Source organism: Sus scrofa, chromosome 3 (genome assembly GCF_054392235.1).
Source record: "Sus scrofa isolate SSC_HxYL_T2T_F1_AM1 chromosome 3, Sscrofa_HxYL_maternal_Yorkshire_Landrace_v2.0, whole genome shotgun sequence".
NCBI lineage: Eukaryota > Metazoa > Chordata > Mammalia > Artiodactyla > Suidae > Sus > Sus scrofa.
Window position 1 is genome coordinate 45823399 of NC_139385.1, and position 26008 is coordinate 45849406.

Sequence of the window (26008 nt, forward strand, 5' to 3'; positions counted from 1 at the left end):
CTCCGCGAGGCATCAGTCCTTCCAAAAAGTCTCTTGGGGGTGATCTCCTCGGCCCCTGAGAGCGGAGGACAATACCAGCAAGAGGCAGGTAGGGTGGCCGGGGCTGGCCTGGCCGCAGGGGGCAGACGGCGTGTCCTGCTCTAACAGGCCCCAGCTGGACGGCCACACGCAGGCAGGTGGCCCGGGGCTGCTGCAAAAGCCAAGGCAGCGCTTCTGCGGCAGCAGCAGCGGCAGCGGCTCTTGCAAGTGTTTCAAGACACTAAGAGTTGACTGGCTCATTCATAAATACACAATTTTATTCGCTATTTTCAGGGGAAACTTAGGCATTAAACTGTAAGCTGATAAAATACGGATACCTAAAAAAGTACAAAAGTATAAATATCCCCTTAGAATAAATTTTAGTGAATTAAGTCTTAACATTTTTAAATTAAAAAAAAAACCCAAAAAACAAAAACACAAGCCTATCTATTAGGTCAAGGTCACAAATCAAACGACACTCGGTGGCCAGCAGCGCCCCACAGGTACACCCCGAGGCCGAGAAGTGGCCGCTGGGGAGGACGGGTCCCGGGCTATGTGCCCACAGAAAGGTGGCTACAAAGGGGTGGGAAGCCAAACGCTGAACAACGTATGACAGACCTCACAAGAACGAGGGTAAGTCCAGGCGCTGGAGAGCTGGGAACGTCAGGTGACATTGGCAAAGGAGAAGAGGGCACAGGCGCGCAGCCTCCAGAAGCGCCAGGAGCCAGACCTGCCGGTGGCCCTGCAGCGGGTGCAACAGGGCTCCCCTGGAAGCCGGATTCAGGACGTGGGGAGCCGCCCGTCCGGCCAGCCAGCCTCCCCCCCCCACCCCCCCAGAGAGTCCCCACACCCGGCGAGGAGGGTCTGCTCGCAAAGCGGACAGCGGTTTTCAAAGGAATCCCAGGCGCTCTGGCGTCGTGTCGGGGGCAGGGCTGTGCAGGCTGGGTCCCAGACGCCCCGAAACGTCAGAGAGAACTGCATAGTTATACAAGAGAACGAGAGCCGGCCAGAGGGAGACATCGCTGATACGCTGTAAACATCCGTTTCCAACACGACCCGGAGTTTCAGCTCCAGGAGCCGGAGGGCCAGGCCTCCCGCCCCGCCCTCCGTCCCAGGTGAGACCAGGGCAGTGCCAGGCACTGGCTGCCCCCGAGCCCACGGCTGGGTCGGACAAGGCACAACGTGCACCTCCCTTCGAATGACCTAACAGAGGAGCCCCAAAGGCAGCAGCACTTCCAGGCATCTCTACGAAGTGAAAGCACTGGGCGGTATCCACGCGGGGAAGAAAGGACGCAAAGGCCTCCAGCCTGGGAGTCGCGGATGGGGACGCGGGATGGGCCCAGGCTGCGTTGGGCCGGGGAGCCCAGCTCTGAGGAGGCCCGGGAAGGAGAACACGCAGAGGCGGGGGGAAACCACCACCTGGTCCCGCCCGGGTGGCAGAGCGGACCCCCGGCCCCAGGACCGGGGCCTGGTGTGCAGGGGGGTGGCCAGCAGGCCCTCAGGGCCCAGGGCCATGGCGCTGCAGCCGCTTCCCACCAGCGAGGCCCAGGCTCCGTTACAGACTGTTTATGTAGCACCAAGAACACTGTCCTTTAAATGGTCTCCGGTGAATAAAAGGGTCAGTCAGGAGCGCCCGCCTCGGGCCCGAGCGGCACCTGGGAAAACCTCGCGGAGGCCCCTGGGGGGGACGCCAGCCAGGCAGCAGGCCACCTCTGAGCAGAGACGCCCAGCCTCGGACAGCTGGTCCCGTCTCACACCACCCACCTCAGAGGCAAAAAAAGGATTCACACCCAGATCTCTAGAGAAATTGTCAAAAGCAGGTTTCTTCTCACGGCCAAGCTTCCTCGACACGGTGGATCACGGCATCTCGGGAAAAGGTAAAACGCTCTGTCTTCAGCTGTCAGCACTGTGTCTCTCACATCCTCGAACCCCGTTCTTGCAAGATCTGAAAATGCCAAATGCAGAAGGTGAGGACTCAGGCCGTGAATGGAAAGGGAGCGTGCAGCTGGGAACTCCCGAGGCCCTGAGGCCCGGTCCCTGGGCAGGGGGGTGGTGCCCGCCGAGAGCCAGGGTCCGGGAACAGAGGCCTCTCGGCGTAGGCCCAGCTGGCCCACCCCCAGCCCCATGTGCCTCCTGGCTCCCCGCCCTCCACAGCCTGGCACTGGCAGACACGGGAAGTAGAAACATAGGCTCCCTAAGTGCCAGCGCTCACCTGGGCCCTTTTGGTTGTTTTTTTAGGGCCACACCCACGGCATATGGAGGGTCCCAGGCTAGGGGTCTAATTGGAGCTGCAGCCACCGGCCTACCCCACAGCCACAGCCACGCCAGATCCGAGCCACATCTGCAACCTACACCACAGCTCAGGCAACACCAGATCCTTAACCCAATGAGTGAGGCCAGGGATCGAACCGGCATCCTTATGGATACGAGTTGAGTTCACTAACCGCTGAGCCACAATGGGAACTCCCCACCTGGGGTTTAACTGCCCACCTGATAGACACCGACTCTTAATTTTTCTCTCCAGCCCAGCTTGATCCCAGGCCCTAGATGCTTGGGTACAACCAGGGCCCCCACCCCTACCCGCCCCTCTCCTTTTTTCCCCCGCAAACCACGTCCCCTCCATGCTACACAGTCACAGAACCCAGAAGCCTGGGCCCTCGGGACTGCCCTGTCCCCCCACATACTGCCTGGCTGCGGTCACATCCTCTATAACCGGGTCGCCACCTCGAGGGTGCCAGCACCCTCCTTGCTATGGCCAGACGGGACTCTCGGGACTCCTGGTCCCGCTGGGGGACCCTGCCAGGCCGCCACACCAGACCCTCCCCGTCTGCCCTTGACAGCATCTCAGCCAGAGGAGCCCCGCCGCCCCCCGCCTTCCTCACTACTGGCATCTGTGTCTCCTCTCTTCGCCCCAGGCGGGCTGGGAGTGCCTCAGGGCCCAGAGCCCTGCCCTGAATGTCCCACATGGCTGCGGAGCACCAGGTAACCAGGCCTGACCAAACCCAGGCCGAGCCGGGTGACAGTCCTCCCCAGGATCCCCCTGGCGGCAGGCCTGGCCTCCTGGGGGCCTTTTCCACGTAATTTCCGCCCGAGAGACACGGCCCTGAGGGACGCTGTGTGTCGCTGAGCCCTGGACCTGAGCGCAATGTGGGGACATGCCCAGAAGGGGCCAGCCCTGCCCATGCCAGGCCAGGCCACACGGACGCTCGGGCAGAGGGAGGTTCAGCGCCTCCCAGCAAGGCCCTGTGGGCGGGCAGAGTCCTCAGGCTCATGGCAAGTGACCTCCTGCATGCCAACCAGGACAGCCGCCCGGAGCCCGCGGCCGGTCACTCGCGGTCCCCGAGGACTCGTTTTGCATGACTCAGGAGAAGCCCACGTTTTCCAGAGTTGCTCCAGCCCGTCCCCCAATGTCCCCCGACCTCTGCGGTCCCCAGGCCTGTCCCACTCCTGCCAGCTCCGGGGCTGCTCAGGCGGCACGTTTGGCAGGGCTCGCCAGCTCCCTGGGAAAGCCCGGGAGGCCCTGTCAGAGGGGCGGGGCTGAGGACGGGGCTGGAGTCTGGGTGCCCCTGAGGCCCGGAGCTGCTCACTCTGCGGGAGCCCAGCAGAGTGGCGGGAGCCCTGTGTTCACAGGACGAGAGGTGGGAACAGTGAGGCCCAGTGCGTAACCTGGGAGCGAGGTGACAACACGGGAGCGGCCGCTCCACCCCAACAACTGTCTCCCAAGGAGCAGGAGACCCCCTTCCCCCAGGACCTGTGACAGTCATGGCCCTGCCTGCCCCAGTAGGAGCTCTCGCCTGGGCCACTGCTTCCAAGGCCTGAGAGGGCGCAGGGGCACAGCAGGCGGCACTCCCGTGGCAGGCCTGGCGGCTGGTGCCACGTGCCACTTTGCCCTGTGGCGCCCAGGCCCCCAGGGCTGCCCTGTCATCAGCCCTTGCATGTCCCTCCCTGCCCAGACCCCCATGTTAGGGCCACCAAAGCAGCTCCTGCTGGCAGATGCCAAGTCTGTAAAGGGGTGGGGTAGGGGGGGCTGAAAGAAGCCCCTGCTCCCTCCTGGAGGCCGGTGCTTCAGTGCCCCCACACCGTGGCCCCCGGCTCCTATCACAGCAGGCAGGGCCACAGTCGAGCTGAGCCCCTAAAGTGCAGTCACTTCAAAGCAAGATGGGCCACAAACACCAGCCACACGCCTAATTTCAGAGACTTTTGAGAAGACACAAGCAAAAGACCTCGGTGATTTTTCAGGCTGAAGTGACAACATCGCGCGTGTGATGGGTCAGCAGGATGAGCATAAATCTCAGCGCTTTTTACTTTCTCAGCGAGGCTGTGAGCAGGTGTGAGGAGAGGCTCAGACCAGGTCCCTCCCTCGAACTGCTTCTTCAAGGGCCGGATAATAAATACTTGAGGATTTCTGGGTCAAGAGAGAAAACGTAATCACCCCAAACCACCACTAAAAACGTGGAAGCCCTTCTTGGTGTCCCTGGACTAGACCTTAGGGCTGGCTGCAGGCTGTTCCCGAGCTTCTCCGGGTGGGGGCTGAGGGTCCCCGCCTGCAGGCCTCGACGGGGAAGCCCCGGGTGACCCCGCGCCTGACCCTCTGAGCCGCCACGTCCCCGACGCCCCCTGGTGACATTCCTGGCTGGGCTCACAGGTCTCGGACAATGACAAGGACTGGGAGGGGTTCACAGGTCTCCAGGGCCGTGGAAAACAGGAGGCGCACAGACGCCTCTCCACCAGCACGGCTCACCTCCGGCGTGGGCAACAGGGGTGCCACGGGCTTTGGCGTCAGGCCCAGGGCTCATGGCCCTGAGCCTGTGGGTGGACTGGCGGCAGGATGGGGAGGCGGCTGGGCTGGGGGCTGCCTGTCCCCAGGAGGTGCAGGCCCGGGTCCTTGCAGCCGGCCTCCACGGCAAAGGCCCTGCCCAAGCCTGACACACACCGCGCTCAGGCACGCCAGCCCAGGTTCCAATCCACCCATGGGCACTCTCCAGGAGACAGACAGGCTCCACTGCAGATCTACGTGCTGGGCATCTAGCACAGAAAGCTCTCTGCCAACTACAGGCGTCAGAGGAGGGGCTGGGGTCAAGGAGGCTAAGATACGAGGTCAGTTTCGAGGGCGGCAGGCTCACCATGACGTTTACACTTAATCTGAGTCATTCCCATCGGGACCCGCGTCCTCGTTGTCACGCTGGCTCGGCACGCGGCACGTGGCACGCGGCAGGGAGGAGAAGAGAAGCTCCGTCAGGACGGGTGTGGCGGCACGGCGCTCAGGCCAGCCTCGTCCAGATGATGCCGCAGGGGGCACGGGCGCCGGCGTCTCCCGAGCCCCACCGCCGCTGGGCCCCGGCACTGCCCAAGTTCCAGAGTTGTCATTTCCTCCGTGTACTGAAGAATTGAACCTTGCCCCCAAAGAGGTTTGGCCTTTGCCCCCGGCTCCCAGGGTGGGGTCAGCCGGGCGGGAGGCTGGAGACGGCGATTGATCGATCGATCGGGCACACGGCGCTCAAGGGTCGCACATCATCGGTCAGTCAGGCCTCCCGGACTGAGCTAACAGGCCGTGGACGGGAGCTGCAGCATCCCTGGCGGGCAATGCCCCTCGCACGCGACACGCGTCCTGACTGCGTGGGGGGCACCTTCACGCCATGAGCTCCAGAGGCACGCGTCCCGGCCTCCGCCCGACCCTCTCCCGGGCAGGCCTGAGCTGCCCCCCAATCCCGCAACAGGCTGCATGGGGACCAGCGCAGCCTGGCGAGTCCTCCCAGCAGCTGGTGGAAGTCCTGAACTTGGGGCTGCGGCAGCAGCTCACAGGGACGGGTCCCCTCCCTACATCCACCTCGAGACAGGGTGGCTGGCCTGTGCCGTAGGCACCCCGGGAGCAGGTACCCAGGGGTGATACTCGCTGCGCTGCAGCACTGACACAGAACACGCAGCGCTGCTCCAAGCAGCCTGTGCACTCAGAGTGTCCCCAAATCACGGCCTCCAACAGGCCACCAGTCTTCCACGGCTTACGGGGCCCCAGCCCTGCCCGCCTCCTGGGGAGCTCCTGCCACCACCCATTCAGAAGCCACTGTGGCTGCCACTTCAGAGCCAGGTATTTTTGGAGAGAAACAAGGCCGCACTTCTAGGGGCAAAAGGATCCGGGGTCACGCCTGGAGCTCCCTCAACACAGACGCAGCCTCTGTAGCTGAAAAGCCACCTGAGGGAGAAGAGTTCAGGAGGCTGTCCTGGTGAGCTCGGCTGCGAGAATCTTCCGAGTCCAGAAATAAAAGCTTCTAAAAATAGACAACTTACAAAAAGAGCCCTGCAGACAGAGCTGTGGCTCCTCATGAGGCTGGGGGCTCTCGGGCGGGGGGGGCAGTGCCACCTCCCGCCCCGACTCAGCAAGAAGCATGTCCCCAGGTGCCATGCACCGGGACCCCTCTGCTCCCGGTGCCCCGCAGGGCCCCCCACACCCCCAGGACATCCTTCCCTGGCAGGGGCAAAACAGCTGGACCCCTGCCCCGCAGCTGCAGGCACCCACACAGGCCAAGGCTGGGGGCCGGGAAGGGGCGTCAGGACTCCGGAGGCCCCGGGCTGGACGGTCGCCTGGCTGTGTGGCAGTGAGAGCTGCCAAAAGCCCTGGTGGAAGACGGGGCCCTGAGGAGGATCGGCAGGCACCGTGACCCCCGTCCGCTCCAAGGCCACACCTCCAAGGACAACCCTGACCAGCTCACAGGGGCCGTTCCAGGCAGGGAGCGGCTGGGGCGACGCCCGGCTGAGAGGGCGAGGACGGCCCTGGGGCCCCTGCTTATCAGCTAAAACCTTCCTGGCTCCGGCCCTCCCCACCCTCGCTCTCAACTTCCTCCACAGCAGGCCCAAGCCCCTGCCCAGGCCGTCCAGGCCGATGCTGGAGCCTGGGGCACAGACACGTCCCTGACCTCAGGAAGGAGCCCGGAGGAGATGCCCCTAGCGCCTGTCGCCTCGGTCAAGGCCAGCAGCTGCTCCCTGCTGCGTGCCCATCACCCCGCCTGGACATGGGCTCTTCAGGAGACAGAAGGGCCAGATGCCTGGCAGGGAGGTGGACTGGGCTGGCCAGTGCCAGGCTGAGGCGGTGCCCCATGGAGTCCGAAAATCACACAATCTGTGGGATTTGCTCGGTTTTCAAACCAGGCCGACCCTCAAGCCCGGGCCAGACGTGTCAGGGGAAGGAGCGCTTGGAGGCCCCGCCCTGCGGCCTCCGTGTCCCCAGGCTCCACGAGAGCGGCCAGCAGCGGCACCACTGAAAAGCATACCCCCCACCCAGGGCTGCGAGATGTGAATGCTTCCAGGGCAGCCCTGAAGGTTAGAGAAGCGTGGGCAACCCTCGCCCCACTGCCCTCTGTGCCAGGCCCTGGCTTCGGATACGTCAGGCGAGAATTACGTGACAAGGACATGCAGCACGTGGTGGGCAAGCCGCCAGGAAGCCCCCCCGGGCTGGGAGAGCGAGAACAGTCGCAAAGGATGCGTCCGGGAGGGAGCCCAGGCCTGCAGAGGATGCTCCGGCCACAGCCGCGGCCTCACCCACCTTGGCCTTCTCGCTGGGCTCGCTGGCCGTGCCATACGGGGAGTTGTGCAGCTCCTTGGAGACCACGCAGAGGAACTCGGACTGGTCCTCGCTCCCGTAGTTGTAGGAGGAGCCGATGTTCACCAGCTGGGAGGAGAGAAGGCAGCGGGCTGTGGGCACAGGGCCGCGGCCCTGGCTCCAAACCAGCCCCCACCAGGAGGGAGACAGCGCGTGCGAACCCACGGCCATTCGGCCAGTGCTCGGGAGAGGAAGGCACAGGATTCGGCCAAGAGCTGTGTAGTTAACGCGTGGAAAATGAAGCCCCGGGACGGCCGTGCCCAGGCACCCGTGCGCCCACACCATGGGGTGTCCTGGGGTTAGGGACAGCCAGCGCTTCTCAGGGCTCCTGACTGGGCCCACAAGGGATGCCAGGGGGCCCCGGGAGGGAGCGCCACACTGGAGCAGGTGCAGAGGGACAGGTCACGGGCACACTGCCCAAAACCAGGCAGAGAGAGCAGGCAGAGAGCCGAGGCTGCCTCCCCGCACAGGCCCAGAGCACGCACGTGTGAGCACACACCCGTGCACGCGTGAGAGCGAGCTCCTTCCTGGGGCTGACTGAGAACAGCAGACACCGGTGAGGGAGGGGAGGCAGCAGAGGGCTCAGCCTGGGTCTCTGTGGCTCTGCTGTGACTGCCGGATATGCCCAAGGCCCTGCCTCTGGGTCAGCACCAGGCAGCCCAGGAGCAGATGGCCGGAGGGCCAGCCTGCCTGCTCCAGCCCATCCCAGAGCCGCCGAGGGTTCTTGGGTTTTAAAATGCAAACTCTGGAGCTCCTGTGGTAGCTCAGTAGTTAATGAATCTGACTAGGAACCATGAGGCTGCGGGTTCAATCCCTGGCCTCGCTTAGTGGGTTAAGGATCTGGCGTTGCTGTGGCTGTGGCATAGGCCGGCAGCAACAGCTCTGATTAGACCCCCTAACCCGGGAACCTCCATATGCCATGGGTGTGGCCCTGGAAAAGACAAAAAAATAAACAAACAAACAAAAATGTAAACTCTATCAGAGTTCCTGTCATGGCTCAGTGGTTAATGACCCTGACTAGTATCCATGAGGATGCGGGTTTGATCCCTGGCCTCGTTCAGTGGGTTAAGGATCCAGCGTTGCCGTGGCTGTGGTGTAGGCCAGTGGCTACAGCTCTGATGAGACCCCTAGCCTAGGAATCTCTATATGCTGCTAGTGTGGCCCTAAAAGACAAAAAGATAAAAAAAAAAAAAAGAAGAAAATTCCATCAAAAGAAAAGCACCCAGGCTACTGTGGCATGACTGCCAAACCAGCGCCCAGAAGGGCCACAATCTCTAGCTTGCCTACTGGTGAATCTGCACATGGAAGAGGCCCTGGGGCGGGGCCAAGCTGATCAAGGGAAGGAGGGGACCCCTATCCTTCTAGCAGGAGAGCCGTGAGGGCGCAGGACCATGTCCCTGCCTCCCCGGGCCTCCCAAGGCAGCACACAGGACAAACCGAGGGGTGCTGAGAGGCCTGTTCCCACGAGTGCCCGGTGGGCTGTGACGGGGTCAGAGCGAGGGAGCTGCACCTGCAACCGCGGCCCTGCCTGGACGCCCTGTGCGAGGCCAGGGTGTCAGAGCAGCTCTGCAGCTGCGTCCCTGGGTGGGGGGGACACCAATGCCAACGGCACCTTTTGTGACATTTGAAGGGGACTCCGAAGATTCTACAGCATGATGCGTTATTTCAAAAGACCCCAAAAAGGGGCAGCCTTAATCAGGAGGGCTATCAGGTGGCCCCATGATTTCCCACCGTGGACAGAATCCTCCCCAGACGGAAGCCGGAACCAGGGGCCTCGCGACTGGGAGGGCGGCGACCTGGGCCATGAGCCTCACCCTCAGGGTCTCTGCCTAAGACATGGGAGCGGGGTTGGGGGGGGTGCCGCCCACTCGGAGGACACCCCCGCAGTGCTGAGGCCCACAGGTAATGGTCGCAATGCTGCAGGAGAGGCGCCAGGCCCCAGGCGCTGTGGCAGAGGGAGGGCGGGGGCTCACCGACAGCCCCCTCGGCCCCGGCAAGAGCGGGGCTGAGAAACGTTGGGGCACAGCTGGGCAGGGCCAGGGGCATCTTTCTAGTCAGGGGTGGGGGGCAGGGGCTGGGGGGCCACAGAGCAGTCCCACCGCAATGGCGTCTGAGCCAACGGCAGCATGAGCCGCCAGCTGTCTGGCCAGCATGGAAGGGGCTGGAAGGGGCCAGGGAGGCGGGGCCAGGCCAGGGAGTGCCCAGAATGTCCACCCGCCTTCCCCACGGACGCCAGAGAGAAGCAGAGAGAACAGTCTCCCTGACAAAGGAATGGGCGAGACAAGAACAGGAACAGCAGAGAGAAGACTGGGGAGGAGGGGCCCCAAGAATGATTCCCCTGCGCCGCCCGCCCCCGGCCCACGACCAACCCAGTCTGGGCTCCCACGGGCTGTGAGAGCTGCCGGGAGACCGTGGGGACGGCACCCACGCTTCCCAGAGCCGCCGGTGCCTCGTTCCTGTCCCGGGGGCCCCTCACCTGCTCGAACTTCCAGCCATCGGACATGGTGGAGACCATCTGCGTGAGCTCCTCCTCCTGACACTGCAGCACGCGGTACACGTGCTTCACCGGCACCTGTGGGGAGGCCGGTGGGGTGAGGAGGCCGTGCCGAGGCCAGCGGGCAGGGCCGCGAGGCCCACGGGAACCCCAGCGCCCCCACCAAAGCCAAACAAACCCGCCAGAGCAGCTGCCGTTTCCTGCTTCCCCACCCGCCTCCAAAAATATTTCTATGTCTCGATTCCAAAATAAAATGAGTCATGTTCTTGCAGTCCCAAGAGCACCTGTGGCTGTGTGCACAGAGGACGGCCACCCTGTGCCTCGGGGGGACCACGGGCAGCATCTGAACCAAGAGAGCGTAGCCACAGCCGCGCTCCTGGAGAAGGGCTCTCGGCCTCGCGCGGTGGCGGCTCAGCTGCGTCCTCTGACTTGCCTGCCACCTGCCCCTCGCTGAGCTGCGTTCCAAGCCGCAACACCTCGGGGAGCTGCCCGTCAAGAGGTCCACCATAATGCAGCTGCCACTCCAGCCAGACGCAGCAGCCGCGACCCACGATAGGTCAGCGACAGGGCCCTAGCTGCCAGTACAGAGCGGACACAGGCAGAGGGAGTCAAGGCTGGGGGTGGACAAAGGTGACTGGAGAGCTTGGGGCCCCGCCTCCGGTCCCCTCCCACTTTCCCGCAGGAGGAAAAGGGCCAGGGGCCATTGGTGGGCGGTCCAGCTCCCATGCCCTCACTGCAGTGTGCCAGGCCCAGCCCTGACCTCCGCCCCGAGCGGCCAGGCTGTCAGCGAGCCTCTTCAGCAGCGTGTGGCCTGCCAGGCGCCCAGCGGGAGCGCCCATGGGAGTGGGCGGCAGGAAAGGGTTTTCAGTGGACAGAGACACCCCTTGTGAGGCTAAGGGCAGCTCTGCAGGCACCTGCACCTCGCTGCTGCAGTCTCCTGGCCCAGGGAACTCGCTGGGCAAGGGTGTGGCACTCTGCTAGCAAGCGCAGAGCTGGCGTAGCAACAAGGACTAACACCTAGACCCTCCAGGGGCTCCCTTCACGTAAGGTGCTGGGCATGGCCCACTTGGAGCAGCAGCCCAGCGGGTGGCAGACTGGCTGCGCTGGTTCTGGCCCTGCTGACCAAGGCCAAGGGCAAACGGGTCCTGCTCCGGACTCTGCACCGTCGGGGACGTGGCCCGGCACGAGGAGCACTCGCTGAGCCCTTCTGCGCTGGTAAAAGCCAGTGCTCCTGGTGCCTACGCAGGCCCGCGGGACCCCCACCTCCACGCCAGCTCCCCCAAGCTCTCCCTCCAGCCACGCTGCCCCTGAATGGGTAGGCACCCCGCTGCCGCAGGCCCCTGCGCTCCCTGTGCCCTGCCCGCAATGCCTCCCTGAGACGGCCACATACCCAAGCCCCGCGGAGGCTTCCGGCTCTCCCTCTGCCCCTCCTCACCCTCCCTGGGCCTTCCTCCTCGGCAGCTGCTCATCCCCCTGCACTGGAGCGGGGTTCCCTGAAGAAGGCGCCCTGCGTGTCTGCCAGCACCACAGGAGGCGTCCAGAGGGCGGGCCCCGGGTGCCAGGGCAGCTCCAGCGGCACAGGGTCGCGAAGCAGAGGGAGTGAGCAGTGCCTTCACGCCAGGCCCTGGAAGCTTCCCGTGCATCAGTCCTGGGTCTCACCTGTGATGTTTTGCTGTCTCGTTCTCTAATTTTGTCCTTTACAAGTTTAATTAGTGAGGTGATATTGTAAAATTCCGCTTCCTCCAACACCCCTGGAAGAAAGAAAAACACACGCGCTCTCCACTGGGTCAAAGCGTACACACGGCGCCTCTGGCCACAGCAGCCCTGTGGCCTATGCTTGGCGCAGCCCCGTCCTAAAAGCCCACAAACTCTGCGGACACTGAGGGCTCGGGACCCCAGGACTGGGGCCAGTGGGCTCACAGGGCAAAGGGCATGGGTGACCCGCTGGGTGCAGAGCTCACGTGCCGCCTGGCTTGCGTGTGCTCTGAGCCCATGCTGGGCACGCCGACGTGCCCACGGCTGCCCGTCCTGGGCTGGCGGGACCCTGCCTCACTAGGTCAGGAGGTGCCGGTGGAAGGCTGCTCCCAGCGGAGACTCCTGCCGACTCAGGAGGCCTGTCCTCCCTAAGACTGCCTTCTGCAAGGCCCCTGCCCAGGGGCTCGCCCCCTCCAAGACACTCTGAACAGCCAGCGGGAGGGCCTCTGTTTTGGGGGATCCTCGTGGGTATTCTAGAAGGTTCAGCGCATGCCTCCTGCTGCCTGGGCCAGTCACCCTGACCAGGCCACAGTCCGCACAGTGGGGTCGCTGCACCAGCAGTACCAGGAGCTCAGAGCCCTGGACTCTGACCATCTGACCAGCTAGTGCAGCCTGACGAAGCCCCCAGGGACCCGGGGGAGGAGGGCGGAGGAGAAGGTGGCAGCAGCCGCCCAGGCAGCTGCCTTTCTTCAAGGCCCCAAAGGGAGGTATGCCTAGAATGTTCCTTCTCAGGATGACGCCTGACAATGTCCTATCAGCCCGTCCCTCTGAAGCCCCGGGTGGGGACTGCAGGGCTGCCGAGAAGCACCAGAAGCCTCAGGATAAGGGCTTGGGCCTGGAGGGCACAGCTTTCTCTTTCTGGACACCCCAGGCGCCACGCCCGAGGGCAGGCACAGAACGGCGCACGCCTGGCCCTTCTCCTGGTTGCTGGCCTGAGGCCCACGGGAGGCAGGTGAGCGGGGGCAGGGGCCTGGTCCGCGGTGAGGGAGCCCTTCTAAGCAATCACGGTGGGAAGAGTCCAGCCCAGAACCGCACAGCTGCATGCGGTTGGAGGCCCAGAGGGAAGTGGCATAAGACGGGCCGGCACGGCTCAATGCAGGCAGGGGTCCCAGGACTGGAGCCATGGAGAGCCAAGGAGCCCTGGGCTCTGACTGAGCCACTTGACACGAGCTGGCGTCCCCGCCCAACGTGACCAGAGGGCAACGTGGCGCAGCATCTGGGGACACAGGCAGAACTGGGACGGGGTGGCACAGGGCTGCCCTGGAAGGAGAGTAGACCTGGCGTGACTGAGACCCTGGGGACACCCCGGGCCGTGTGAGCCGAGGTCACCGAGGACACACCCGGAGGAGTGGCTTGCCCCGTCGGCCCTGGCTCCCTTCCCGGAGGAGGACGGGAAGCAGCAGTGCGGTGCAGCCCTGTCGCCTCGAGATCCGCGTCTGCTGCCTCACGGCACATGGGAGAGGGGCGACGTGGGCTCCCAGGGTGCCCGGGGGCGTCCCTCCCCATTCCCCACTCACCTTCCTCAGCAAGGTCTTTGTTAATGACCAGCTTTCCGTGTCTCAGGTAGTTCAGCACGGGCCCGAAATAGGTGGGGTCTCTGTCGATTAAATAGGCACCCGTTTCGTCCTACAAAGAACAACGCAGCAGTGTGAGGCCGGGAGAGCGCGGGGCCGCAGCCACAGGGGGTTTGGACCGGGTCAACCTCCCTAGGCGGCTGGCGAGGCGGCCTCTGGACCTGCAGCCATGATCCTGATCCGTCTCCACGGGAGGCGACGCGAAGTTTGAGCTCTGTGGGGTCAAGGCGACCTCCCTAGTTATCTCTGTGTGTTCAGCCTCCTTTCTCGCAGCTACAAACATTCACCCTTTCCTCATTTGGAAACTGTCCCCCTGGGATGCTCTGAAGGCAGGGCTGAGGCTGATGGACTGGAGTTCGAAGGACATCGTGACCCCGCCTCCCCTGCTCACTCAGGGACCACTGCCTGGGCCCCCGTGCAGGTCAGAGGCACGTCTTCCCCTGCAAGGGAACCCCAGAGCTCAGCCGTGACCGCTGACCCCCGGCCTCTGCCCACGGCGGCGGTTCCCGGAATCTGAGCTCTCTGCACAGGAGACTCTCACAAGGCTGGGTCTTCCGAGTCAGCTCAGTGGCCATCAGGGCAGTGGCCGGGGGAGGTGGACACGGTCCCCACATGATGCAATAGCCCGAGTGGAGCCCCAAGGAAGCCCGCAGAGGGCACGGGCGTGCCAGGGTCTGTGGTGAAGGACAGGACCACCTGGCCCAGCACGGGGACAGAGCCCTGGCGGCCACGGAAGGCTCCGGGCCCGCCTCTCCCAGGACACCATGCACATCGGCGGCATGTGTCACCTGGGTGAGAGTGCCATCTGGCCCAGGGCTGCCTCTGCGGGCAGCTGCCTCCACGACAGCGCACCTGCGCTCCGCAGGCAGATGCCTGTGCCCGGACTGATGGCCCGGAGGGTGGCGGGTGCTGGGGCCTCTGCTCCAAGACAAGAGGTGACTCCGTAAACCAATGAATAAACATGGCCTTCTTGTCCAGAGGGTGCCTCTCGGGCACGGGTGAGGTCCTGGGCAAGCGAGGGCCTCAGAGAACCAGGAGCAGCAGCTGACAGAGGCCCAGGACCACAGTGTCAGGCATCTTGGCAGGGAGGGGCTGTGGTGCAAACTCCTGCACCTCCTGGAGGCGGTGCCCACGGGCGCCAGAGTCCACACCCCAGGAAGCAAGACGCCATGGGAGGGCCCCATTTCTCATTGATAAGCATCAAATTCTGGAATTCTGTGTAGTGAAAACAAATGGTTTCAAGGGTTTCCTCCTGAGACCACAAGGCTGTAAACACCTGCTCTTCTTGGATCAAGTCTGGACATGGGGGCACTGGGAGCTGGTGCCTCGTTCCCCAGCAGGGAGGCCCTGGTGCTCAGCCCAGCCTCTGACCTCAGCAGGCGAGCGCCCGGCCCCCCAGGGACTTTCTGTCCCCCAGACCGTGTCCCATGCACACCCAGCCTCACCCTTGCACCCTCCCCATCGAAGGAACCACTGACCACTGTCGCGGGGGGCCCCTGACTCCTGGCCTGGCTCCCCAGACTCTGACTGTTCTCCAAGCAAGGCCAGAAGACCCCAGGGACCAGCTGCCAGAAGAATGGGGCTTCAGCAGCCCCACTGCTGCCACCATTTCCTGCCGAGGGGGGCCCGAGGTCTGGGAAGAAAGGGATGGAGCTGGGGCCACACGGAATCCAGGGGCTGGGCCGCCGCGTGTGTGGAAAGAGCCCAAGTGTGACATCTGCATGTCGCTCAGCTCAGGCATTATTCATCGGCTCATGGCTACCACGACAGACAGCTGGCAGAAGGTCACGGAGGAAAGATCAGATGGGGACGAGGCTCATCTCCGCCCTCGGACACCTCAGGCAGCCTCCCTGGTCGACGGGGCCGAGCCCAAGGCCAGGCCACCAACGAGTCAGGCATCTTGCTCAGCGCTGGGGCTGAGCAGGAGAGGAGAAGGAGGTGTGCCAGGCGCACGAGAGGCACCAAGGCTGCCCAGGCCTACAGAGCGTAGGGGAGGGCAAGTGAGCCCACAGCACTGGCGATGGCACGTGGGGGCTGCCGCCCAGAGGCACAGGGACAGTGGACAGGGCCCCAGAGAGCTGGTGCTGGGCCCCAGACACCAGGCTGACCAGGAGAGGGCAGGGGCCGGGAGGCGCGCAGGCAGCGGCTCTTTCACTAAGGCCGTCATCGGCGTCGTCGGCGGGCGAGAGGACTCCGGCCCTGGGAGGGCCTCTCAGCTCGGTGCACACGGGCAGAGGCGGGGCGCACCAGCCCGGTGCCCTTTCTCAGGGCACCTGAAGCGAGGGCCTGCTGGCGCTGAGGCCCTCCAAGCCAGGGGCCTGAGGACTCCCCAGGAGCACCCAGACTGGCAGGTGCAGAGGTGGCAGTGGGGGTCGGCATGCACCCACCAGCCTGCCTGACATGCTTCTGCTGGAGCCCCTGGCTCCTGCCTGTACCCCGTGCACCGAAGCTGCCTCACAGAGACTTCGAGAACAAGGCCAAAGAGCCCAAGGTATCTGCTGCTAACTGGGCCAGAGCCCAGGCCTGAGAGCAAGGAGGATCCCACGGCGTCTCAGGGTCTGGAAGCAGGCATGGCATCCACCACCAGATGCTCCTGGTGGCATGTGGGCCCTGGCCCAACCAGCAGCCCCATGGAGATGCCAGGAGCAGGACTTGAGAACAGGCAGGAGTGAGCTGGCACCGCAGAGAGGGGGTCACAGAGCCACAGCTTGGCGGGAGCACAGGGGTCCAGCCTCGACTGCTAAAAGGCATGTCCCCCCCACCCCAGGCCTCAGCTTCCCCATCTGCCAAGACACTGCAGGTCCTTCTGGCTCTAACAGTCTAGGTCCAGTCCAACACCTCAAGGCAACAGCTGGGGAGTCGGGGAAGCACAGAGCCAAAGCCCAGGAGTGAGGCACAGAGCCGGCCTGACCCTCGGAGGCCCGTGCCTCCCCCCAGCTGCCCGCCTCCCGGCACAAGAAGGGAGAGCAGTGCCTTGAATGACCCCTCGGCAGCTGAGACGGGTCTTACAAACCCCTGTGATTTGCACACTTGAACCCCTGCTCCGCCTTTTACACAAAAAGGTTTCCCCAGATACCCTAAGGCAGGGAGCCTGGACGCTCCGATACAGAGAGTGGGGGCTGAGCCCGCCGCAGAGAGAGAGGCTGTGGGCCTGGCACCTGCCCATCAGGGATGTTCCAGGTCCCATGGCCCGAGCCGGCCCCCATGAGGACCGGAGAAGCCACAGTGGCTCCAGATAGGCCCCTTGTCACACGGTGCTTCTCCTGTGTGGCCTCAGCCGCTGAGGGCAGTCGCTCGGTCCAGTGGCTGCCAGGCTGGCCTCGGCACACCTGCCCAGGAGGGGAGGCCCACCCACCTGGACCCGGAACTGCAGGCCCTCGGGGAGCCCCTGAGTTGCTAAAGGGCACAGGGCCTGGGGGGGGCATATCATGCCATCCCTACCAGTGACAAGCTTGCCGTCCACCCCCCACGGGCTACACAGAAACCGCTGACTCAGTTTCTTCTCAGGGATTCTTTTTTTTTTTAATGAGAGTTGCAGTATTTATTTTAGGTTCTCTCTTGTTTTGGCTTTTTTTCCTTTTTACCCACACAGGCAGTATGTGGAAGTTCCTAGGCTAGGGATCGATGCCACACAGCAGCAACCAGAGCCCCAGCAGTAAGAACACAGGAGCCTCAACCCACCGGGCCATCGGAGAACTCCCACAGGGATTTGTTTTGACTGGATGAGCTTCATTAAGAAATAAGGCCAAGGAGTTCCCGTCATGGTACAGTGGAAACGAATCCGACTAGGAACCACGAGGTTGCAGGTTCAATCCCTGGCCTCGCCCAGTGGGTTAAAGATCCAGCATCACTGTGAGCTGTGGTGTAGACCAGAAGCTGTAGCTCCAATTTGATCCCTAGCCTGGGAGCCTCCATATGCCATGGGTGTGGCCCTAAAAAAAATCAACAACCCCCCCCCCCAAAAAAAAAAGAAGAAGAAAGAAAAGAGAAGAAGAGAAATAACGCCAAGACTCAGGGTTAGGCCAGGCAGGCAGCGTGGGGGAGCAGTGCCCTCGGAAGGGAGACTTCAACGTCTGCCGGTGCCAGGGGCCACCAATGCCCCTGGGCTTTATCTGGGGCGACAGCCCAGAGCAGCACGGACTAACTCTCACTTAGGCGCACGCGGGCGAGAGCTCTGGAAAAAGCCCACCTCCCAGCAGCTGAGCACGAGCAGCGTCGGGAGCACTGGCCGGGGCTGGTGTGGACAGGCCTCTGCGGACACGGCCCCAGGGCAGAGCTGCCTGGGCTGCGACCATCGCAGGTGCCAGGGCCCTCAGCACCCCACGTGCCTGCATTCGTAACACAGCCTGGGGACCTCCAGTCTAAAGCAGAAGGAAAGAAAAATACCGAACACTAAAAAAGAGAAAACACCAAAAAGGCCCAGATTCAGAGGGCCCGGGCTGACGCAGGCCAAGGCACTGGGAGGTCGGTCTGTGAGAGCGCCACCAGCGGCGGGAGGGGCCCTGCGGTTTGGCCGCCGTCACTCTGGTCGCGGGCACGGAGGGGAGCCTGGGGACATGCACTGAGCACGGTCACTCACCACAGGCAGCGAGGCACGAGCATCTCTCTCCATCCACCCTCCCTGTCCTCACCTCCGTTTACGTAACGAGCCTGTGCCACATTTAAAGAGTGGCAGGGGGTGTTTTGTTTTGTTTTGGTAAAAGAGCCAGAATTAAGACCGCTTTCTCGACAAATCATTTTCATCCATTGACTTCCCCCACTCCACACTGAATTAGCGTTTGACCCACTTGTCAAGTGCTGGCTTTTAAAATATACATCTACCCTAAAGGCGTAAAAGAGAGAAATGCTGGACTTGGCTCTTGAATATTTAATGCAAGTCAGGCCATGTGCGGTTTGGTGGGAAGGCTCGCTGGTGCCCAGGTTGTCTGAATCCTACTCCAAGGGGGCACAGCCTCCAAGGCCGAGCTGCTGGCCTCCAGGGGAACGTGGAGCCTGGGCTGTGGGGCCTTTGGGTGTGAGCAGGGCAGCCACCAGGACCCAGAGCTGATGCCCTGCCCACAGTCATTTCTTAAGGAGAAGCCAGCAGGTAAAGTGGGGACGGAGGCTGCGCACAGGCTCTCCCAGGAGACCCCTGATCTGCGGTCCTGAAAGGGACAGAGGCAGGGGGACAATCTGGATGGGAAGCCCTGAGCAGGCCCCTACCTGAAGCCCGCATCCTCAGCCTGCCGTGCTCTGAGCACCACTCAACCAACGGCCCTGGGACCCAGGTTCTCCTGCCCGCTGCGCCCGGCCCAGCAAAGCATCACGGGTCAAGTGCGGGCCGCCTGCTCCAGCCGCTCCCTCGACAGAACTGAGCACATGGTCTTAGAAGCGGCCAGGAGGAACGAGTGGTGAGAAGGCCAGGCTCTCAAGCGAGGCTTAAACAGAAATTAACTCTGTTGTCACATCTCACCCCCGATCTATGAGTTCTTTTTTTAAAAAATTTCTGGCCGCACCCCCCGGCAGGCAGAAGTTCTCAGGCCAAGGATCAAGCCCACGCCACAGCAGTGACCAACGCCAGAGGCTTAACTGCTGGGCCACGAGGGAGCTCCTCCACGAGTTCCTTACAGAGCGTCTGCACGTGGCTCCTTGCAACCACCTTCCCAACCTCCATCAACACGCGAGGCAACGGAACACAGTCCCTATGCTGCGGCAAGAGACACGCACGGCCGCGGACACTTGGAATGACGAGGGCTGAGCGAGCGTCCTGAGCTCAACGGAGCATCGGTCTCCGCCAGGCGCGGGACATGTTCCAGCCAATTCCCCACCTAAAATCCAAACGCAAAAGCATGCAATTCCCTGTGCACTACATCTGCAATCGACCTCATGAGAAATACTCCTTTTTTTTTTGTTTTTTTTTGTCCTTTTAGGGCCGCACCCATGGCATATGGAGGTTCCCAGGCGAGGGGTTGAGTTGGAGCTGCAGCTGCTGGCCTCTACCACAGACACAGCCACGCCAAATCCGAGCCACATCTGTGACCTACACCACAGCTCATGGCAACACTGGATCTTCAGCCCACTGAGCGAGGCCAGGGATCGAACCTGCAACCTCACAGTTCCTAGTCGGATTCGTTCCCGTGCTGCCATGACGGGAACTCCGAGAAATACTCTTTGCTCCAAAATTATGCGTTTAGGTGACTCTGCTTCACTCAGAGCCTTCATCCCTGCCTCTCTTCTATTTTCTCCAGTTCGTCAAATCCTTGCTCTGGAAGTGGCCCGACATCACCAACTACAAACGGGGGAACGGAGGCAGAGACCAGAGGCCTGGCAGGCACTGGGTGCAGAACAGGCCCCGACCCCACGCAGGACCGTGTTTGGGGGGTGCTGGCTGCTTTGACCCAGCTTCCCCCACAGGCCCCCGCGCCACCCTGCGCCGCCACACGAGGGTGTGAAGGAGAAGCAGGGCTCTGGGTGGAGATGGGGGCCTGCGTCAGGGTTCCGGGGCTCATCCAGCACCCGGCTCTCAGGCCCTGACCCCCAGGGGCCTCCCCAGCCCCAGAATGTGACTTAGAAACGGGCTTAGGTTGACACCTGCAACTCACACGAGGCTCACCAAGAAGCAAACACAAGTGGGCGTGGGAAAGGAGCCCACGCCAGGCTAGCGGTTCTCCTCTTAGGACAAACGTGCTTCCAGTTCACCTGAGACAGGTCCCACCGAGCGCTGGGAACAAGCGGGGACGGCTCCCAGGGCCTGTTCGGCTGAGCAGGACCAGGGCCCACCTGCAGCAATGCGACATCCAAGTGCAGATGGCAAAGGCGCCAGGTCACCCCAGGGTGTGGGGCGGTCGGGGGCAGGATGCTGTGGGCGGACCTGCCAGCAGAGAGCCACCTGTCTAGGTCACAGACACTGCCTTTTATGTCACGAGGCAAGGGGACCTCCATCTGTCCAGGTTCCTCAGGTACCCACCCCCCCAGCCCCCAATTACAGCACGCCCGCGCATCAATCCCCTAGTGACGCCACAGCACTTAGCTCGGCAGCGCGTGTAACACAAAGCTGCTGGCATGAGAAAGTCAACTTGAGATGGAAAAAGGGAGAAGCCACGCGTGCCTGGCAGAGAAGATCCAGTGGGAAGCGCCTGGTCCTGGCGGCACACCCCCTACAGCGGCTCTGCCAGCCTGGAGGCGAGGCCCCCTCAGGCCCAGAGCCTCCAGTGCCCAGGCGCCAGCCCTGCAGTGCCCTCCCTGCCAGCAACACCCTGCCGCACTCCCCACCCTGCTGGCTCCAAGGGGCTGTTCTCTTCTGCGCTCAAGCCCGAAAGCAGCCCATGGCTCCTCTGCTCCTCACCCCATCCCCACCTCCCTACCTCATACCCGCGGCACATGGAGGTTCCCAGGCCAGGGGTCTGATCAGAGCTGTTGCTGCCGGCCTACCCCAGAGCCACAGCAACGCCAGATCCAAGCCACACCTGTGACCCACACCACAGGCCACAGCAACACCAGATCCCTAACCCCGTGAGCGAGGCCAGGAATCTAGCCCACAACCTCATGGTTCCTAGTCGGATTCATTAACCACTGAGCCACGACGGGAACTCCGGCCCACACCTGTTTTGAAAAGCCTACCTCGGCCTTCGGAGTGGCAGGGAGGGGCTGCCCCAGCTCCTCGTCTCCAGAATCAGCCCAATCGCCCAATCGAGCCAGACTTGCAAAACCAGGTCAAGCCCCTGGTAGCCCAGCTGCTGAGGAAACGAGAACCCAGAAGAAAGGGGAGAGATGCGGGGTACACAGCCCCACTCAGGCGCCCCCCGATGCCAGGAGCCCATCCCAGACACACACAGGGGGCTGGGACTTGAACCTGGGAGCTGTGTTCTCCAGGTTGGCTGCGCAGGGAGCCGGGCACAGGCTCCAGGGCCAAGAGTCAGGAACTCGTCCTCAGGGACCGTGCGGAGACCAGCATGAAGTGGCAGCCTGGCAGCAGGGGAGCCTGAGGGCCCAGCGCCCACACACCACCCCCCAGGCCGGCCCAGCGGCCAGAGCTCCCCGCCAGCACCATGAGGTTTGCAGTGACTGAGTGAGTACGTGGAAGCAACAAAGGGGAACAAAAACGAATTCTGAGAGGGAGGAAAAAAGCGTCTGTAGTACATTCTTCCTAAACACCAAGTACAAACATAAAATGAAGACTATTAAGGGCCAATTCTACGGCCTGCAACGACCCGGCACCAGGCACTGCACAGGGGAGGGTTACCTGCCTCATCCTCCCTAATTCGCACAGCTCCTCTGTGACTGTGGCTCAGAGAGGTGCATTAACTTACCCCAAGTCGCACAGCAGGTTGAGGTGTGGCAGAGTCAACGTCAGACCAGAGTCCAAAGTCTACCTCTGCCGCTAGGAAAAAGGCTCTGTATCCCCAACCCCCACCTCCCACCAACTCCGGACTGGAATGTGCTGGGCACTCTGCAGTCTGGGGAGAGCTGCCCAGTTAAGGCCTGCAAGTAGCCTGGCCAGGCAGACCCCGGGCCTCCCCGGACAGAGGCCAAGCTCACCCACTCCAGGGCAAAGCAGCCACAGACGACCCGCAGGGAGCAGGCATCTCTCTGTGCCCACAGAACTTGGTTTGGAAAACCAGGCAGATGGACCACAGTGTTCTGACCATTGCTCGAAACCGAGACCAGTCACTGTCCTGCTGGACAAGAGGCTGCCCATGAGGTTGGCAGAAGAGGAAGTGATTCTCAGCCGATGACTGCTTCCTCCTGGCCACCGCGGAGGGCTGACGGCGGGGCCACCTGATCCCGGAGCAGCCTTCTCGTGAAAGCCAAGTCGCAGGACACTCCTGCTGGGGTCCGAGGGGCCTTCCTACCAGGGCCTTGTGAAGAGGGGAAGGCAGCACCCACTGAGCCGGCACTACCCGCGCGGGTCCGAACAGGTGGTGACGGCCGAGAACCCAAGTGCAGGAGGAAAGGCGCCCACGTGCTGGGACCCCACCCCGGCCTCAGCCAGGACGCAGCCGACCGGCCTGACTTAGCCCCACAGAACATAAGCTGCCATTTCACTCTAAGTAATCCCCCACTTCTCCTGCCGAGCGGCTTAAAAGATAGTCCCCCGCCCCTTTCACTCTCACTAATCCTGAAACACGAGCCGACACCAAGCCGAGCAGACGCCAAGCACATGGGGCGAGCAGCGCAGAGGGCTGCAGGGGACAGGGATGGGACAGAAGCACCTTGATGGCCCCGCTGCTCAGAGACCCGCCTGGGGCCACAGCCTCTGGCCCCTGAATTCAGGACAACCGCCTGTCAAGAGGGTAAAAGCTCCTGGAAACGCAGCTTTCTCCAGGCCTGGCCGAGCCCCGGAGACCGCAGCCCCCGCCCCCTTTAACCTGAGGGGTTTCCAGCCCCCAAGCAGTAGTATTTCCTGTTTGCCCTTAATGTCCAAAGCCTCTCCACACTGAAGCAGGCACGGATTCAGCTCTGAACACACGCTGCCCTGTCTTCAGCAACGCCCGGGGCCAGGCGCTGCAGATACAAAGAGACAGACGTGGCCCAGGTGTTTACCGAGCACTTCCGGGAAGCAGCCCGACACCTGGCTTGCCCCCCCCGGGGGGGGGTGCTGGGAGAGAGGAGCAACCCAGGATGGCCGAGGAACAGATGCCAAAGTGAATAATGCAGACGCAGCCCTGCCGGGGGAAGCACCCGGGAAGAAGTGAGAATTCACACTCTTCACACTCGGACTAGCCCTAACGAGGGGGTCAGGGCAGCAACGGGCCCAGAGTCAGGACTTGAGACGAGAGGGCAAGGGTCGAGAGGCTTGGGGCTTGGCGGCCAGTGGGTCCCAGGTGCAGCCCAGCTCTGCACCTCCGCCCCCAGCAACCTGTCTGCGGGCTCTTCAAGGAAGCGCTCCTTCAGATAAATGTCCTGGGACCACCTCTCCTACACGGCTGCACGGCTGAGCTCCCCAGCAGACATTCTGCCCGGCAAGAGCAAGCTGCAGCCACACTCCCAGGGAACTCCCAACCCGGCAGGTTGCCGAGAGACTCCAGGGCTTCCGTTTCTTGGAACTCCTCCCCCTCAGATCCAACCCAACCCCTCACCCAAGCACTCGGCTGCAAGCCCAGGTGCTCAACCCTGAGTCAAAGGCCCAGCAGAAAATCTTCCACCAGGCCCTCCAGCCCCAGCATACCTGCCAGGTATGCGTTCATTAACCTTAACTACGAGGTCAGGGCCTGGACATTTTCCTCCGTGAATCAACATCCTGTTTCTCTTCCAGTCGCTTAATTACTAGTGTCCCACCCGTCCAAACACCCCTTCCCCTCCTCCACCCTCGTCCAGATTCCTCACTCAGGGTTTAATTATCGACAAGTGAATCTCTGGGACATTCTCTCATCAGAAACGAAGGGGGTAAAACCTAAGAAGGGGTCCCTTACACATTCGCTCATGGGTTGATGACCATGACTAATGGGAATTAGCCTTACGCCTTCCGGAAAATGCGCATCTGTGGCTAAAGCTAAAAACTTATCTTCCAGCAACTATTCTGAGACAGATGCTGTATCTGCTGCACTACCTTCACATTGTGAAGTGTGATTTCATAATGTGTAAATCAAATGTAGTTAAGTGGATGATGATGAAAGGGAGCAACTATAATATCGATATATTCTGAGATTAACTAATTACTTGCCCCAAAGGACTCCTATACAGTACATGATAATTGTTTTTAAATAGTCTCGAGACAGTAAAATAAAGAGATGAATTGCCTGAACTGTGCAAACTCTGAATCCGTCTAGTGCATTGACAGCCAGTGCCTCAAAACAACCCCGTGAACAAGAGCAATGTAAAATCGGACTCCATATGCACAACTGGAAAACGCTCAAGTAGAAATGCAAGGGAATGACCACTAAGACCCACTGTTTAAAAAGAAAAACAGAACAGTAAAACATACAGCCACGCTATAAAAGGAAAATCACAGCTAACAAAAGCCTGTTTCTATCCTGGAGATGCCTGTCATTTTCTGGGAGGCCAGTTCTCCGAGAGCGGAGCTTGGTCAAACGATCAGTGGACACAGCTGAGGCTTGGGGGAGGTGCGGGTGGGCGGCAGGAGCGCTGGCATCTCAACCCTAGTTCTACCCAGGACTGGTGGTTCTGTGGTCACTCGAGGTCTCATTTCCCGATCCTAAGGTCAGGCCACTCTGAGGATGATCTCGGTCGGGCTTCTGGATCTGGACAAGGGATCACACTCTTTCTGGGAAGCCTATGCCTGGCAAATGCTGGGCTGGCAAGGCACAAGGCCAAGGGCAATTACGTAGGCCCAAGCCAAAGGCAGGAAAGTTAGGATAAGGCCTGTGAACCGCCTAGGATACGTACAGGGAATAACTCTTCTTCCAGCACAGCCTTTTTTTGAGTTTCGATGCCATACAGCTGCCGAGACAATTCTTTAAGTAATAATCGAAACAGCTTCTATTATCACCTGCACAACAGTCTGATGAAACACAAGCAGCAAACCAACCTAGAAACTCCTATCCTTTTGAGAGAGCAGCAGGAAAACTAGGTTAATGAGAAAGTAGATTGAAAAAGATTTCCTATCTGGCCCTTCCTTGACACCCCTGAGCCACGCCTCAATATGAGCCACATTCCCTTCGAAAATCACTCTATGGACGGCACTTTTTGAGACTGTTGTGTGGGTGCGTGTTGTGGCTGAAAACGATGGAGCGCCAACTCCCTAAATGCAAGTCACTGAGAAAGGCAGGCCACTAGTATCAAACCCCACGCTAACGTTAAGTAAAACGTCTGGAATGTGAGAAAATGAGGGGAACATGGGGATTCGGGATTCCAGAGCCAGTCAGTACACCGGGACGGAGAAGAGAAGGTGCTCCCGGCGGGGGCAAAAGAACCTAGGAGAGAAAAGAAAGTAGATCCCAGCAGAGTCCGGGGTCTGGGAAACCTCCTCCGCGGAAGAGCAGAGGAGGGCGAGACAGACACCCCGAGGGGGAGTGGCTGGGGCTCTCGGAGGGCGGTGGGAGCCAGGGCGCCATCCTGTTCATCCTCGGCCCAGGACAGGGAGTCGGGGGCTCCGGTCGGGCTGGTGAGCAGGGGGCAGCGAGACCCGGAGCCGGGGCGGTTCTCTCAGAGTGGGTCAGGGGGTGTGTGTGGGGCCGCCGACGGGGGCGGCCCGAATCCTCCTGGCTGGCCCGCGCGGCCCTCACCTTGTCCGAGTCCAGGTCGGGGTCGGCCTGGCACAAACGGTACAGGAAGGATTTCGGATCCCGGCACAGCGTCTGCCGAGTGGTGAGGAAGTAGGTGCCGCCGACGTTGAGCCGGACCCATTTGGACACGTTGCCGGGGCGCTGGGCCAAGGTGCCGAGCCCCGCGCTGCAGCGGCGGCACAGGCTGCCCCCCAGCCCCGCCCCGAGGCCGCCCGGGGCCGGCGGCAGCAGCTCGCAGTGACTCTCCGCCATGATCCCAGCAAGCCCGGCCACAGCTCCCCTCTGCCGGAAGCGTCCGGCCTTTAATACAGTCCTCCGGGCTCTGTCCCGCCCACGGGTCCGCCCTCGTAAGGCGCCCACCCCGGCGTCACGCGGGAGGCGGAAGTTCCGGTCCGGAAAAGCGGCCGGC

At 62.1% G+C, this 26008-nt stretch overlaps 1 protein-coding gene across 2 annotated transcripts; it reads right to left on the minus strand.

Annotated features, from left to right (window-relative positions):
* Nucleotides 1-275: 275 nt before the first annotated feature.
* Nucleotides 276-25878, minus strand: KCTD5 (potassium channel tetramerization domain containing 5). Of its 2 annotated transcripts, XR_014841042.1 has the most exons (7): nt 25600-25878; nt 13379-13487; nt 11766-11857; nt 10089-10184; nt 5142-7681; nt 4242-4423; nt 276-1963 (listed from the first exon to the last, which is right to left on the minus strand). XR_014841042.1 is itself a non-coding variant. In XM_013987853.3 (6 exons), exons 1-6 carry the CDS (start codon nt 25849-25851, stop codon nt 1934-1936), a joined length of 705 nt encoding a protein of 234 aa, XP_013843307.1. In that variant the 5' UTR covers nt 25852-25878; the 3' UTR covers nt 276-1933. The 2 variants fall into 2 exon arrangements, 1 of the variants encoding a protein (XP_013843307.1); XM_013987853.3 differs by lacking the exon at nt 4242-4423 and having other exon boundaries at nt 7556-7681.
* Nucleotides 25879-26008: the final 130 nt, after the last annotated feature.